Source organism: Drosophila grimshawi, unplaced genomic scaffold, assembly GCF_018153295.1.
Source record: "Drosophila grimshawi isolate 15287-2541.00 unplaced genomic scaffold, ASM1815329v1 contig_848, whole genome shotgun sequence".
NCBI lineage: Eukaryota > Metazoa > Arthropoda > Insecta > Diptera > Drosophilidae > Drosophila > Drosophila grimshawi.
Genome location: NW_025063692.1, coordinates 7486817 through 7502848, shown reverse-complemented (window position 1 = coordinate 7502848; position 16032 = coordinate 7486817). Strand labels below are relative to the sequence as shown.

The 16032-nt window shown below is 43.4% G+C and overlaps 4 protein-coding genes across 5 annotated transcripts in view; 3 read left to right on the top strand and 1 right to left on the bottom strand.

The window, feature by feature from the left end:
• The first annotated feature begins 110 nt into the window (after positions 1-110).
• Positions 111-3440, top strand: LOC6565902 (ubiquitin carboxyl-terminal hydrolase 30 homolog). The gene is made up of 4 exons (XM_001992196.3): positions 111-508; positions 582-1897; positions 2179-2381; positions 2487-3440. The coding sequence occupies exons 1-4, from the start codon at positions 427-429 to the stop codon at positions 2608-2610; spliced, it is 1725 nt and encodes a 574-aa protein (XP_001992232.1). The 5' UTR covers positions 111-426; the 3' UTR covers positions 2611-3440.
• Positions 3441-3915: 475 nt separating this feature from the next.
• Positions 3916-8202, top strand: LOC6565901 (Alstrom syndrome protein 1 homolog a). The gene is made up of 5 exons (XM_001992195.3): positions 3916-5425; positions 5498-6540; positions 6664-7522; positions 7600-7748; positions 7815-8202. The coding sequence occupies exons 1-5, from the start codon at positions 4006-4008 to the stop codon at positions 7875-7877; spliced, it is 3534 nt and encodes a 1177-aa protein (XP_001992231.2). The 5' UTR covers positions 3916-4005; the 3' UTR covers positions 7878-8202.
• Positions 8203-8931: 729 nt separating this feature from the next.
• LOC6565635 (vesicle-fusing ATPase 1) lies at positions 8932-12359 on the bottom strand. The gene is made up of 6 exons (XM_001992194.2): positions 12055-12359; positions 11898-11986; positions 11611-11829; positions 9475-11103; positions 9255-9413; positions 8932-9179 (listed from the first exon to the last, which is right to left on the bottom strand). Exons 1-6 carry the CDS (start codon positions 12061-12063, stop codon positions 9047-9049), a joined length of 2238 nt encoding a protein of 745 aa, XP_001992230.1. The 5' UTR covers positions 12064-12359; the 3' UTR covers positions 8932-9046.
• A 248-nt stretch (positions 12360-12607) lies between these two features.
• LOC6565634 (integrin alpha-PS1) overlaps positions 12608-16032 on the top strand; it is a 49169-nt gene continuing 45744 nt past the window's right edge. The window contains exon 1 of one of the 2 annotated variants that reach the window (XM_032738564.2): positions 12608-13394. In XM_032738564.2, coding sequence (XP_032594455.1) covers positions 13174-13394 — 221 coding nt within the window. In that variant the 5' untranslated portion in view covers positions 12608-13173. The remainder of the gene's footprint in view (positions 13395-16032) is intronic. The other variant, XM_001992193.3, reaches the window with a different exon arrangement.

The following is a 16032-nucleotide window of genomic DNA, read 5'->3' as shown; positions in this document are numbered from 1 at the left end:
AAATAAATACATCCTATTTAATTACATTACAATATTTTTGGTAATATATGTTTGGGTCTCAGCATATTAATTTAAAAAGCCAAGCGTTGCTGTACAGTCAAAAACAGTAACAGCACAGCACAAATCCCGACAATGTGGCAACCCGACAAACTAATCAGACAATCGACAGACTCAATAGTATAGAAGAATTTCAGAATTTTTTTTTTCGGGCTAATGTTACTTTTGTTAAGCACATATAAAAAACAAACAAAATATCAGTAAACTGCAGTAAGTAACGCACTCTACAATAACAACGGCGACCATCACATTACACCAAGTGTAGAGTGTTTTGTGTTTGCTAATGTCAACCGATGTTGTAGCCACAGTGCTGTGTGCCCCACCAACCACAACCAATAACTCCCTTGCCATCCTGCCACCCACTGCAACATGGAAAGTGAAAAGATATTGATGGCTGCCGGTGTCACTGTCGCCGCTGTGGTTGGTGCTTTCGTCTTTTGGGGTCCATCAGGTAAGTGATTGACAGATATTCATTTAAACATTTAACAAAACAATCTGTATGAATTCGCCGGTGCATTTTTCAGGCTCCCGTTTGCGTCAGCGTCGCGGTCAAATCGCTGGACTGCACAATTTTGGGCGCACCTGCTTTCTGAATACACTGCTGCAGGCGCTGGCTGCCTGCCCGCAATTTATTGCCTGGCTGCAATTGTATAATGGCGCCACGCCCGATCGCAAAAGCCTGATTAGCTCGATGCTGAGCACCTTAGAGGTGATAAATGGGACGCATGCAACACTTCGCGGTGATCCCCATTCACCGGGTGCAGTGCTGCGTGCACTGAACACACTCGGCTGGGTCATACCGCAGGAGGAGCACGATGCACATGAGCTGTTCCATGTGCTCTTGTCGTCACTGGAGGAGGAGGCAACGCGGCCACAGCAAATGGGCTGCCTGTCGGATGCGCTATTGCCAACCGGCCTAACAACAGCATCAGAAGCAGCTAGCAATGATTTTAATGATACGGGCGCAATGACGCCGCTGGCTTATCGCAATGTGCCCGCTGTAGGTCAACGGATTGGGGACCAGCCTAACCGGCCATCTAGTGCCATGCTCTCTGATTTTCTCAATATGGAATACGATGAGTCTACCAACCTGCAGCGTCTGGTGCGCTCTGAAGCGCATACTCCCGACTCTCCAGCCTCTGTTTGCGAACGTGAGTCGGCGGATATTTTAACTCCAACGGGTGCGACTGCATCATTTTCGGGTCATTCACCGTTTGGCTATCAATCCGCAGTTGCCGCAATGGATTTTATTAATCCACAGCTGCCGCTGAATGGCTCACCCATTCTGGGAGGCGAGCGTCTGTCGCGCCCTCGCCAACCGCAGTCGCAGCAGTCGCAGTTGCAGCACATTGACGGCCTCAATCGACGCGTTTCGAGCTCGTGTCGCTCGTTGGAGCGCCTTAACCGTGGACCTGGACGCGTGTCCATTTGGTCGAGTATGATGCCCAGTCAGGTGGCGCATCCGTTTCAGGGCGCCATGGGCGCCCAAATCGTTTGCAACGGTTGCGGCTCCAAGTCGGCGGTGCGATATGATAAATTCGATAGTGTCACCTTGAATCTGCCCGAGCAGCGTCGTTCCGGACTAAGTTTGGGGCATCTGTTAAGCGAGTACATCACCTCCGAGGATCTGAGCGATGTCAAATGCGATTCGTGCAACGAGACAACAATGCACACCAAATCCGTTACGTTCGCCAAGCTGCCGGCGTGCCTCTGCATTCATATTGCCCGCACCATCTGGCTAAACACTGGGCAGCTGTGCAAGCGACAGGATTACGTGCACTTCCCCGAGAGTCTATCCATGGCGCCCTACAGCTTCGTTCAGCCGCATCTCAACAGTCAGGTGAGTCTCTGCGAAACCTGTGATTCATTTCATTTTGAGGAAAAGCAATATAATATAATAATATAACTATTATATTATAGCATCTTATCGAAAATGTATGTTTCACTATCGACATATATTCACCAAACCCAAAAAAATACAAGCTTTAATATAATAAAAACTTCGAACTCATTTATCTGCTTGTATTAGAAATAAATGGTGACAAACTAAATTATTATTTGTACATAAATAATTTCCATTTGTCTGCAGAGGCTAAAACATTTTTTTATTTTCCCTTACAGGCGGGCACTCCTTGGGGCTCCACGATGTCCCTGTATTCCTCCAGTCTGCCCATGAATAATGGCGGCGGCGCCGGTGGCGAGTGCTTTGGCACAATGTTTCCCAAAAATCTATACCGGCTGCTGGCGGTTGTCGTGCATTCCGGCGAGGCGAACAGCGGACACTTTGTCACCTATCGACGCGGCTCGCTGCGCAATGCCCATCGGTGAGTCATCCCATCGAAGTGGACTTGGCATACACAAATTGATGAGAACGATCCAGCGTTTGAAGTCTTTTAAAATTGATTTATATTCTTTAAAAAACATTTCAGCTGGTTTTACACTTCGGATACGATTGTGCGTGAGGTGTCCATTGATGAGGTGTTGAGTGTGCCCGCCTATTTATTGTTCTACGATCGTGGACAGCAGCGTGGACAACAGATGCAGATGCGCTAAGAACTGCCGCGCCCATCTCAATCTCGTTCCCGCCCCTGGAGCATAAGCGGTGAAGATTCGTGTCGGCCTAGTCATTTATACTTTTTTCTCAACGTTGTGATGGAAAACGCAAATAATCATGCGATACATGAAACAGTGGCCATAGGACAATAGTCCTCAACACAAAACAAAAAACAAAAAAAAAACAGAAATCGATCAATGATCTGCAAGAAATGGTCTCAGCAAGCACCCAAAAAAAAAACACACACACACAGAGTTAAAGTCACACCTGCTTTAATTGAGGGCAGGGCTTATATGCATATAATAGCTACAAGAACACTAATTAATCATTTATACTGTTTGTTACATCAATGCATTTAAATTTTGAGATTGAATTGAAAATTCAGGTCATGTGCTTTTAGATCTAACTGTCTATAATTACATAGCAAGATAGATTTAAATTCTGGGGTATTGCTACTTCATCCTATAAAATCAATAAGTATATTTTGTTTGGCGTTTGTTTAAAATATGTTAATATATGTTTGTTTGTTTTTTTTTATACAGAATGTATTCATATGAACTTCCCGCTCCTTGTTGATCAGGGGCAAAATTTGTGGGTCAAACGATTCGATTAAATCGATTGACATTGCATTTATTGATATGCGAAGCGGTCTATACATAAAGGGAAAATAAAGCTTTCCCTAAACTGGAGAAGTTTAAATACCCCTACAATACCCCTATGGTAACAATGTACATGATATAGTGGCTCGATTATTTACTAAGTCGGCCAACACAATAATAATCCACGTTAAACGCATATAAATAAAGTTCGGATAGATATTTAAATACAAAGAAAAAATTGTTTAATTTTAACGAGAATAAATTCCACACTGTGTAATGTGCTATATGACAAAGGTTTTCAACAAATTTACAGAATCAGAATTTATCCAAAATCACTTATAACGGCGATTACATTTGAAAATTTAAAAATGAATGTTACTATTCGTTCATTATCGATATATTCTCCGTTCGCTCACTGCCCACTAGGTGTTGGTGTGTACACACTTTCAAAATGCATTCGATTTTCAAAAGACGATCCTCAGAAAAGCCAAATATATGGGTCATTCCATAAGTGTACAAATAATTATCAAGATGATCTTGCTGAAATAAGAGAATATCTCTCTGAGTTGGCTAACATAGCGCCAATTTAAGCTTTGATGGCTTTACTGGCTTATCAGCATTTGAATTTAACGATTCGACTGAGTACATATTGTTATCGCTGCATATCGATAGACATAGAAGTAATTTATTGGCTTGTGAGCACTTGGACTTGCTTGCTCGCTCTTACTTCTTCAGGCACTCGAATTTGAAAAATAAACCCAAGCAATGCTCGAGTTGTGTGTTTGATCAAATAGTATGTCAAACAATAATAATAAAAAGCAACATAATGAAAGGAAAATGCAGCACACATCACGCTTGACGCCTAAAATAAGAGAATATCTCGCTGAGCTGCCAAACGAACGCGAATTAGAGCTGGAGCGCTTCATGGCATTATCATCATCCTCGCCAGCGAGCAGCAGCGTCAGCGTTGGCGCGCACAGCACCGACGCAATGCGCAGCGGCAGCCGCCGTCGCAGTCACAGTCACTGCGGCAGCGAAATGGTGGTTGAAACAGCAACAACAGCAGCAGTAGCAGAAACAACAACAAAAACAACAGCTGCCTGTCCAGCTGCCATGGAATGCATGCGTAGCAAAAGTAAAGCACCACAAATAATTAACATTCCGATCGTCATGGAAACGATAGCGAGCAGCAGCAGCAGCAAACCGACTGCATCCGTTTCTGTTGAGGATTTGCGCACACCAACAAAGGGCACGCAGACACCAACGGCACAAATGCAGACGCGCAAGACGCAAACACCGGAATCGGCATTAAAATCGCACAAACGCTTGGAATGGGATCCAGCTGCCGATGTGGGCTATCGCTGTGAGCGTGCCGCATCCGTCAGCAATATTAGCACATTGGAGCGCTCTGTGCTAGAGGCGGCCATACAACCAAATCGTTCTGAATCCGATTTGAATCGTTTGCAACAGCAGCAGCAGCACCAGCAGCAGCAGAAGCAACACGAGGCGTCGGCGCCTCCGCCTTCGTCTGCGCAGCCGCCGTTGGCTTCCAGCACCTTTGTCAATAGCCAGACAATGACAACGCCAGCGCCCAGCCAGAGTTCACGCCGTGAATCTGGCGTCACATCAGCGGCGAGCAGCTTTGACTATCAACACCACCACCACCACCATAACTCGCAGCCCTCCTCCACCGCCGCCACGAGTCGCAGCAGCAACAGCAGTCGGCACACGCTTAGCGCCGAGGAGCTGCTGCGCCATGTGGAGCAGCAGCGTCAGGAGCGCGAGTATACCGCCCAGTTGCAGCAAGTGCTGTGCAACAATCGTCGACAGAAGAATAAGGAGAATCAACAGCCACAGCCGCCGCCGCCATCTTCGCGCGCTAAATCCAGCGCCTCCTCATCGGCTGCCTCCTCCGTCTCCTGTCCGCCTGGTCGAGGGGATCTGGATTTGGGCATAGATCTGCTCTGTTCGCTGGTCAACAAGCGCAGCCTAAGCCACAGCCAGAAAAAGCAGCTAATTCGGGACATTGCCAAGCGCCTAGCCTGTCTCGATCTTGTGTCCAGCAGCAGCAGCAACAGTCGAGCCGAGTCCACTCGCAGCTCCCGGCTTAGCAAATCTGTTAGCCAGCACAAGGAGCATGAGCAATTGCAGCTGCAACAGCAACACCAACAGCAACAACAAGAGCAGACCACCAACAATGATAGCCATTCAAAGGGTAAGTTGTACTGGTTGAATGTATATTATTTGTTGGTTGACCCTGATTGATTTATTCCTGCTCTCCTTGCAGATACGCTGAGCCAGTGGCGCAGAGACATAGCCACAAATACGAGCAATAGGTCCACCTTGGACAAATCAATGGCGAAACAATTGACGCCAGCTCCTGTTGTGTCAGCTCCTGCAGCAGCAGCAGTACCTGCTTCTGCTGCTGCTGCTGATGCTTCTGCCCCTGTGCCTGCGCCTAGAACTCGCGTAGCCACGCCCTCTCAATCACCTTTGCAGTCGTGCAGTTACGGATCGACAAGCAGCGGCGCATCCAATGAGCTGGTCACTCAAAAGACGAACTTACGGTCAAAGTCCAGGAGCTCGGCAGATGCTGCCGATCTGTTTGCCATGCGAGAATGGCTTCATCCGATGACCCAAAGTGAGATCGACTACGAAGAGAAGCGACTACAGTTGCGCTTAACTCTGGACAAGGAGCGTCGTTCGCAATTGGACTGGATCGAGACGGAGATTCGGCGCCTGCGCATGCTCCAAAATCTATTGAACAACGCCAAGAGAGAGGCACATTTGTCATCACCGCCCCCATCTAATACAAACATTCCGATTCGAAGGATTGATGTGCCAACTACGAATGAACCCAACCAGCGTCAACCGAAGCGTCCAGCGCCACCAGCACCACCAGTGACACCAGTTTCAACACCGCTGCCAAATGCAGTCACAGTTCCAGTTGAAGTTGCTCAAATTGTTGCATCAGCACCGACAACAATACCAGCCCCACCACCAACGCCACCACCACCTCCACCTCCACCTTTAGTGTCACGACCACTGCCACCGATACCGCCGCCAATGCACCCACTAGCGGCTGTCCAACGACAGATACAGCGCAGCAAAATGGCAACGCCCAACACGCTCAGCCATTCGGGCAGCAGCGAGAGCGTCTGCTCCTTTGTCCAGCAACGTCAGCGTCAATTTATGGCCCACTATCAGAATCAGCAGCAGCAGCGCCTCGAGCAGCAACAACAGCTCTTCATGCTGCAGCAACATCAGCAGCAACAGCAACAGCAGCTGATCCATCGCCAGCAACAACATTTGCATCCAACTTGCCAATTGGTATGATACATACTACTCCAGATAATCATTTATATATGTATATATATATATATATATCAGCTAGGTTTATAAGTCTTGCGTAATCGAAATAACTTAATTGTTTCTATTTTCTGTGCCACACAGCATCAACGCGTGCATCAGTGCCAGCAACAGGAACAACAACAGCAGCAACCACAACAACAACATTATATACAAATGCAGTATGCACATGGAATGGGCAATGATTACAGCTGCCTGGATGAGGGAGCTGTCTACTATCAAGTAGTTAACTCTCAATCAGCGCCTTGCTACGTGCACACAACGGAAGCAGCAACAGCAGCAGCAGCACCAGCAGCACCAACAGCACCAACAGCAGCAGGAGCAGCAGCAGCAGCAGTAGCAACAACAAAAGTAGCAATAGTAGCAGCAACAGCAATGGGAAAAAAATCTGCATTAGCAGCCGCATCAAGCAATAGCTGCACATCAACGAGTTCGACTTCGTCGATGCTGTGCATTAGCTCGGAGATGTCGATACCGATGGGCATGGTTAATGCCTGCGAGGCGACCACAACAACAACAACAACAACGCATCAGTATGATGACGTTGCCTGCCACCAGCAGCTGCAGCTGCGCCGACGCTTGCGTCATCATCATCATCATCAGCATCATCATCACCATGCGCATAAGGAGCATAATGCGCAGCAGGCTCAGCATGAGCAGCGCCAACAGATGCTGCAGGTACGTCCACGTGGAATTGCGTATGCCATTCAATTCACTGCCAGTGGCGATGCCAGCGAATTGCTCTCAGACGCACTTACGCTGCAGGAACATTTGCAGCTCGCCCGTCCACTGTTCTGTGCGCAATCCAAGCAGCGCAAGGCCATCCTCAATGAGATGCAGTTGCTGCGCAATCAGCGTCGTCGCGAACTCGATCAACTCATCGAGAACAGCAGCCTGGAGACGCTAGATAAACGATTGGAGCAGCTGCCGCCACCAGTTACCTGTGAGCGCAACAACAAACTCAAAATCAAAATCATTATCAAATCTGAAACGAATATTTATTATATTTGTATTTTGCAGCACGCGTTCGCATCTTCTCCACAAAGGAGATGAAGGCGCTGACCAACAAACGCTGCGAAAGTCTGCCCGAGGTAATCGCCGCACAGAATCGGGAACTCGAGGAGCGCCGTCGTCGCAGCAATCGCATCATGCGTGACGTCTTCAATCGGGTAACACATTCATATGTTAAATCACATTGCAAACAATCTCAAAGATGAATTTCCATCATTTTATAGCGTTTGCAGCGTCGCGTGCGTCGTGGCAAACTGTCGCTGAACCACAGTCGTACCGTCATCTAGCCACTCTTCTCCGAGACTCCAAGCAGTGCCATCTCTTAGCAAGACCTATAAACATATAACAAATCGATTATTGGCGACAGCAGCAGTTTACACTATTGAAGGATGCCACTGAAGACAAAATCACGTTTCTATTTTATTTTTTTTAGCTAATCTTATATATTTTTTTAGCTGTTTTTCAACTTAAATCTATTTATCGTATAACACTCTCTGTTTGGCCAACAAAATAAAATGGGATTTGCTTTAGCATATTCCTGTGTAGTATGAGTTAAATTGTGCACTGTAGCAGACATTATATATACAAATGCCATCATCAAGTTAATAAATGTAAGGAAAATATTTGTTTTGAGATCGGTTTTTCTTTATTTAAGTGATAACATTGGCGGTTAACAATATGCGTTATAATTAATATGTAATAATATTAAACTCTGCAAGCTATACAACGTTCTTCTGATTGACGTCTCCTAAATATTGGTGTTCTATTTCTGAGGAAAATTCTTAAGATTAATAAGACAGAAAATATTCATTTATCAACAAGACGACGAAAAAAAAAGAAATCATTTTGTATTGTTAACCAACAAATACAATGCAACTACGAATGTATGCTATATATACGTGTTTATCGTTTATCGTTTATCGGTATAGTTTATCGCAATTGAGATTAGTATTGATTGTAATAATATATGTACGAATATGTAATTTTTATAATACCAGCCGCAATACCAAATCAGGTCACAGGTCTCACATATCTGTCGCATACAGATCGAACGTGCTTCTATGTCGACAATAGCACGGGAAACATTACGGAAGTGTTTGACTTTTTGGGTTAGGAACGGCTCGGAAGTGTTCTGGGCTACCAGGAACTGGACCAACAAACAATGCAAGGTTAACGCGTTTTTAAGAGTCAATTATACGGGAATAATTTTCGAATATTTAACTATAGTATATAGATTTGGAATATATATATATATATATATATATATATTTATATATAGATATATATATTTATATATATATATATATATTTATATATATATATATTTATATATATATGATAACAACGCTCTTGTATATGGCAAATAACTTTTCGCACTTAGAAGCTAATAATTGAGATTGCAAACAATTTTTTTTATAAATTTTTTTTTGCTAGACTCCTGCTTGCATTTTGTAACTTATTTGCGCGCAACCATATCGAGGCCGCCTTCCTCCTCCATTTTGGATAGAAACTTGATGGCGCGCTGTGAGGGTTCCGTCTGTCGTGCCATATCAATTAGGGCCAACAGTTTCTTGATGCCAATGAAAACGCTGCGGGCGAAACAACAAGATATAAAATGTAATTGCATTTTTGTGGAAAATCTCAGATTGCCGAAATTGTCTTACCGTTTGCCGGACATCTTCTTGCCAATGGCCTGGATTTCGCCCTTGGTAAAGATGTCGGATTGCTCAAGCACGGCGGTAACATGCTCCGGGCTGGATAAATTGGGCACATGCAGCACCGAGGTGAAGGCCGACAGCATTTCCATTTCCTCCAGCACTTCCCTGCAATTTACATATGTTAGAATGGGATGCAGATTAGGCAGCTTACAGGATATCAGCTCACCGTCTGCTTGAGGTGCAGAGTATCAAGAGCTTGCGTCCCTTGGGTGGCTGTTTCTTGAGCAGAACCAACAAAGCTTGCAGCGTTAGATTGGAGTAACGTGGCCCAATGGGTCCATAGTCGAGCAAACGCTCCACATTGTCGACCACAATGCAGCTGAGGGTGGAGCGATAGGCATCGTCGAAGATCTTCCGAATGTGTAGACACTTCGCCGACTCGGTATAGCCGACCATATCCTCCGGCGAACAGACCTTCACAAAGGGAAAGTCAGACATTTTGGCCAGCTTGGCGGCCAATGCGGTCTTGCCCGAATTGGGCGCACCGGCAATAAGCACAGAGACGACGCCACTGGATTCGGGAGCCTTTGCCTGCTGGACATAGAGCATGCCATCCTCGAGCAGATTGGTCACCGGCTGACCCCAGTTGATGACGCTCCTAGCGAGCATATTGTCGAGTATCTCCTGGGCGGTACCAAATGCCGGCTTAATATCATTCTCCAGCGAATGCAGGAAGTCATCGCGATTCACTTTCAATTTTTCCATGGCCTCCGGATCGACGGTGACCTTTGCATCGGCCTTGATCAAACGATTCATGGCGCTTGATTGAGCCGCACGCACCAGACCCTCCAACTCTGCACCGCTAAAGTTCTTGGTAAGAGAGGCGATCTCCTTGTTGTCTACATCATCGTTCATTTTATTGAAATCCCGCATACGCTTCGTATGTATATTAAGGATCTGAACGCGTCCCGCCTCATTGGGCAGACTGATCTCCATTTGGACCTCTAGACGGCCCGGTCGCAGCAGCGCCTCATCAATCATGTCCCGCCGATTGGTCATACCGATGACCAGAATGTTATTCAACTGGTCGACGCCATCGATCTTGGTCAACAGCTGATTGACGACGGTGTCGTGAACACCACTGTTGCCGGCCACAGAGCCGCGCTGCTTGCAGATCGCATCGATCTCATCGAAGATGATGATATGAAGGCCACTGTTCGGGCCCAGACGCTTCTCCTCCTCCTCGGCATCGGCAAACAACCGACGCACATTCGCCTCCGATTCACCCACATATTTATCGAGAATCTGCGGTCCGTTGACGATTTTCGGTTCGCGTGCATTCAGCATGGTGCCAATTTGGCGGGCCATCAGTGTTTTGCCGGTGCCGGGTGGCCCATAGAGGAGTATACCTTTCACATGCTTGCAGCCCAGCTGCTCCACTAGCTCGGGTGGGAAGACTCGGGAGGCGAATGCCCGACGAAAGATCGCATTGAACTCTTGATCTAGGCCGCCAATGCCCATTTTACCAAAGTCCCAGTCGGGATTGATGATCGACTGGCGAACCACTTTGCCCTTGGATTTGCCCTGCAGATTCAGTGAACTGTTCTCGGCCTTCTCGAACTGTACCACAGTGTTACCGAGGAGGCGACCAAAGCGAACATTACGCATCACTGGCTCCTTGCCCTCGCCAAGGCTCTTCGGATCGATCGAATCCAGCGATTTAACCGCCAAGCCGAGCAGTTTCTTATCCTTGAAATTGAAGACCAGCGATTGGCCAACGGTTAAAGCCATACCAGCAAATTGCATTATAAATTCCTTGGCCATTTCATCCGAATCGTATGGCTCCTGGGAAACCCTATTTTTTAACATTTGTAAGTTTACCGGGCAAGATTGGGAGAAAGAGTAAGTTTTAGAAATATAAAACAAAAAGTAAATAAAACGGACCTGCTGACCGCATCTGAAAATCGCTCATAAGAAATATTATATCAAGTTAACAGATATGCTGCAATTAAATGAATTTCAACCAAAAATTGGGCCTTCACATTTTAATTTAAATAAGTATTTATGTAAAAACCAAATCATTATAAAAATTATTATTTTTAAACTGTGCTTCTTTGGCTAACCTATTTGCTTAGGTCGGACATAACCGGATCGGACCACATTATATATATATATATTGCTAGTTATATATAAATTAAGGGACTTACTCTCTGATACAATTTAACTATATTCTACTAGTTTTTACATAATTATTTTGGTGCTCAGACAGTGATTATTATTACATGATTATTTATATGTCAAATATCCCATTATATAACAATAAACTAAAAATTACACACACACACACTTAAAGAGCACTTACGTCTTCTTTTGCAGAAAGTCAGTTTCAAAGGATACGGATGTTATGACATCGGAATTGGCATCAAATCGATAGGGTCGCACCTCCAGGTCCTGGTTAATGGAGAGCATGGCCCATTTGCGCTGCACAAGTGAGAAGCCCACATAGCCTCTGGGCACCTCAAGGGACTTCTCCAGCGCAAAGATGAAATGCTGTCCAGGTGCGGGCGAAATGTCCGCATAGCTGAACAAAATGGAATATATGTAAAACAGATGAATTAGCTGCCACAAACAGAAGCTTTTCCAACTCACATGACATCTTCGGGAAAATCGCCCACGTTGACAATGGCTCGATTCGTCAGGGATAGCTCGTCCGTGGGACACTTAGTGGCCTTCAAGCGCTGTTAAAGTGGTTGAGTGGTTATTAAATATTGGATCAGACCTAATATATGCAATATGCAGAACTCACATAAGCCATAGTTGCTTCTTTTTCCGGCTGCTGCTGCTGCTGTTATGTATAGGAATTTTTCTTGTGTTGGTTGAGGGGGGTTGATTTGTGTGTGTTTACAGCCTAAGCCTCAGCCTCTGAGTTTATCGATTCGAGAGCTTTGGGTTTTGAATTTTCGCTGTTTCTATTTCTGTTGCTGCTGCGTTTCGTTTGTTTTGTCGATATTTTGGCCTATTTGACACTTGGGGTAATTGGATGAAAAAATAGTGTTAACATTGAACACTTATTAAATTTTGATTATACTGCATTTCCCTATCTATGAAGTATATTCGGGTTATGCTCGAGAAGAGATTTTACCAGAGAAACTTTATTGATTTCTTCAGCACAAATATGCTGCGCAGCTTAAAATGCGCGCGCCTGCCCTGCCAACTCGTTTCGAATATCATAAGTAGACATGCCTGCCAGATACAGAACAGCTGTTTCTATCTCTGTACATGAACATAACACATGGTTTGTACTAAAAGTGTGCTAACAGTGCGTCTGTTACCAACATGCCATTGTTGAACGCGATATTATTGTCCGCCAAGACTTCGTCCGTTGCGAACGTGTTTGAGCGCTTTGAACGTTTTGTTGTCGAAAACGAGCGATATTATTACCTTTTCAATCATTTTTTTTGTTGTTGTGATAAGCAATGATAATTGTTATCAGTGTAGCTAGTGTTATGCAAAACTCATAAAGCAAAAAAGGAAATTGAGGTTTGCATAATATTTAAGCTTCAAGTTTGTTTTACGTTATTTCGCGCGCTTTTTTGAAAAGGCCAATGGAAGCAGTCGAGCTGCAAATCAAACAACAGTAACAAGTGCAGAGTCAGAACCAACCAACATAAGATCTCGAAAAGCAATCAAAAATGGACCTGAAGAGGGCAAAAACCACCTTTGACTACCTGTTGGCGTTAGGCTGAAGGTTGAAGCGAATTGTGAAAAGTTGGAAGCTAGTTGCTCTGCATGCCGTTAGGCCATTGTTGTTGTTGATGTACTTGTTATTATTTTTGTTGCCGATTGCACGTGCATGTGAACGGAGCAAGGAAACGTTTAGATACGTTATAACAAATAAATAAAATAACACACACACACACACACAATGGCAAAGACGCGGTTAGCATCATGCAGCAGCAGAGGCATATCAGCCAGATACCGGGATTTTCTGTTGATCTTCTGCAATCTCGTCACTCTGACTACAACAATTTGGTGCTTCAATTTGGAGCAGCGACAGCCACTTATTAAGTATGGCAATCCAAATTCGTATTTTGGCTATTCGTTGGCCACGCACACAATCGGAAACTCCAGCAATGACATCAAATGGTAAGAGCTAAACACTTCAGTTTAACCGGTTTTACATATTGTTTTTTTTAACTCTTTTTATGTTTTTGTTTTGGTTTTTGCTTATGTTTCTTGCATGCGCATACCCTATGCGCATTCAATTACAAAGGGTATCAGCCAGTTGTGTATTATTGCGTCAAAAGTTTGGCCATTTTTCATATATTAATTATAATTGAGTAAGCATCGTATCCTAGAAAATTAATGTTTTATAATGATTGTATACCAAATGCAGTATTGAATTTTGTTTTTAGAGGGCATTTAATAGTCGATTCTATTTTGGTAATTACCTTAGTTGATTAGCCTCGATTAATTTTAATACAAGAGCTTAAAAAAATAAAACAAATTAATTTTTCGTGTTTTTGCATTGCATTCGTTTTTGTTGTTATTGACATTTTTGCCGATAATGTGCGAAACTTGTTTGAAATTCAGTTTATTCGTTGCTGCTGTTGTTATTCTTGTTTTCGTTGTTGCTAGACACTTCAATTACCATATAATGAAATAAAAAATGAATATTGATTATTTATAAAGATGATGTTATATGCACACACAGATGTTTCGCATGAAGGTTTCAATCTAGCATGTGCCTTCCATTAGCATTTAACGAACAACACAACTCGATGGCTCTTGAGTTAAGTTCGTTTAACTAATTGAATACATTTGCACAAGAAACGTATAAAAAAAAAGAAGAGAGACAGAAAATTCGCAATTGCTGCAATAATATGATGAAAAACTAAAATGTCATTAAAAACTTTGATGTTTCAATGGTGTTCATTTAGTAAACAACTTGTTTGCTTAATAAAGAAAAAATGACAAAAATTGGATTGTTACTGTTATAAATGAGTGATGCCTCTCTGCGTTTTACAAATAAATATATTTAACAGAATCCCAATGAAAATAATGATTAGCTTCCTTTAAAGGAGGAGTTGTTTGAAAGCATCGATTTGTATTATTTAAATTGAAAGAATATAATATTGGGATTTCCTTTCCAGAATGATTATTATACTCACTTCTTGAACACAAAGATATTCTTTTAATTTTTCGTAACTCCATTTTATTATGTTTATCTTTTTAGCACACTTTTTTTTTGGCAGTTAACCGTTTATCAGGACTTAGAGGAAATGAAATATTTGTCGCATTTCGTGACATACTTTCCGCTAAATCACTTGGGCATCTATGTATATCTATATATATATAAATATTTATATGTGTATATAGATTTATATGTGTGCTTAGGTTGCAGTTGTGCCCAATCCCCGCGAGATAAGACACTGTTTATTTATATATGTACATATTTACATAGCCAGTTTCTAACAAAATATTTCCTTGTGTAGCGCCGATTCTTCCTTATTTATTTGTTTTGTTGTATGCTGTTGAGTTTTTTTTTATTATATTTTCGCAGTATCGAATAGTTAGTTCTATTTAAGAACTAATCTTTTCTGACTGCCCCTATGTGTCTTTGGTTATGTCTCAACTTGATAATGGATATAAATTTAAATAATAAAATTTTTTCAAAGAAATTCTTGAGTCATTTGCATTGCACGGAAATTGAATGACTTCATTCGAAATAGTGCTGATTCAGCAATTAATTGCAAATGCAAGAAGCTCATTAGAAACCTATAACGATTAGTTCAAGCGTTGATTATCATCATCAACAACATTATGTGGCCCAAACGAGACCTAGTCGCCGGGGCTAGGCCAACAATTGCAGACGTCTGCACTTAAAATGGTTACAAAAACAACAGCAACAATACTATTGCCAACTCACCGTATAACTGTCACACAGTTTGTATCCACAGTGAATTGTCCGGTGTCCGTTGTTGGTCCGCAATGGTCATGCCAAGCCGGGCAGACAAGTCGGAGCCAACCGCACTGCCAATAAAATGACAAACATCAAAGCATGAAACCATCAACTGCAACAAACCGAAGCCGCTACACGCTCACGACAAAATAACTTGAAAGACCTTATATATATATTACTATATATATATTTATCACTCTCACGAGAACCCATTCATTTTAGATATTTCGAATATTCCTCTTTAGGTTTGCATTCATAAACGTCTTACTGACTGCTTTTGAATTCGAATTGATAATCTCTATTTATATCCATCGCCAGACATCGCTAGATGAGATCCATCAGTTAATCGTTCTACCCGCTTGGGCACTGGCAAGGGTATCAAAATAGAAAATCAATGCAAGAGCATGGGGAGCAGCTGGGTATGAGGGATGCGGGGAGTTGTGTGTGGGGTGGCAGTAGAAGACAATCAAAGACGGTTAAGACATCTTATGGCTTATGGAGCCATAAAAAAATATTACAAGAGCAATGTATCCATGCATTTGTTGTTGCTGTTGCTGTTATTGGCATTTGTTGTTGTCGCCATTTAGTCTGCGTGTCTGTGGAAGTTTGTTTCGTGGAAGTAACTTGTCCATTTTTGGGTGGCAGTAGGTCAAAGCAATTAGGTTGCTCCTTCTCGCTGTCCCCATATTCCCATATTCCCATCTAACTATCTATTCATCTCCCCATCATGCCAGCAGCTCATATATAGATGAAGACAGTCAGATCCATGATTCCATTTGGCTAAACTTTTCCAGGCAATTACAGCGTTGATGACTCTTCTAA

Bases quoted from the DNA above. Each gene is read 5' to 3' on its own strand.
- LOC6565902 (XM_001992196.3), top strand. From the start codon at position 427: ATGGAAAGTGAAAAGATATTGATGGCTGCCGGTGTCACTGTCGCCGCT. The intron at 509-581 runs GTAAGTGATTGA...TGCATTTTTCAG, and splicing joins CGTCTTTTGGGGTCCATCAG to GCTCCCGTTTGCGTCAGCGT. The intron at 1,898-2,178 runs GTGAGTCTCTGC...TTTCCCTTACAG, and splicing joins AGCCGCATCTCAACAGTCAG to GCGGGCACTCCTTGGGGCTC.
- LOC6565901 (XM_001992195.3), top strand. From the start codon at position 4,006: ATGTCAAACAATAATAATAAAAAGCAACATAATGAAAGGAAAATGCAG. The intron at 6,541-6,663 runs GTATGATACATA...TGTGCCACACAG, and splicing joins TGCATCCAACTTGCCAATTG to CATCAACGCGTGCATCAGTG. The intron at 7,749-7,814 runs GTAACACATTCA...ATCATTTTATAG, and splicing joins TGCGTGACGTCTTCAATCGG to CGTTTGCAGCGTCGCGTGCG.
- LOC6565635 (XM_001992194.2), bottom strand. The intron at 11,104-11,610 runs GTAAGTGCTCTT...GTTAAAAAATAG, and splicing joins GACTTTCTGCAAAAGAAGAC to GGTTTCCCAGGAGCCATACG. The intron at 9,414-9,474 runs GTGAGCTGATAT...TGTAAATTGCAG, and splicing joins CTCTGCACCTCAAGCAGACG to GGAAGTGCTGGAGGAAATGG.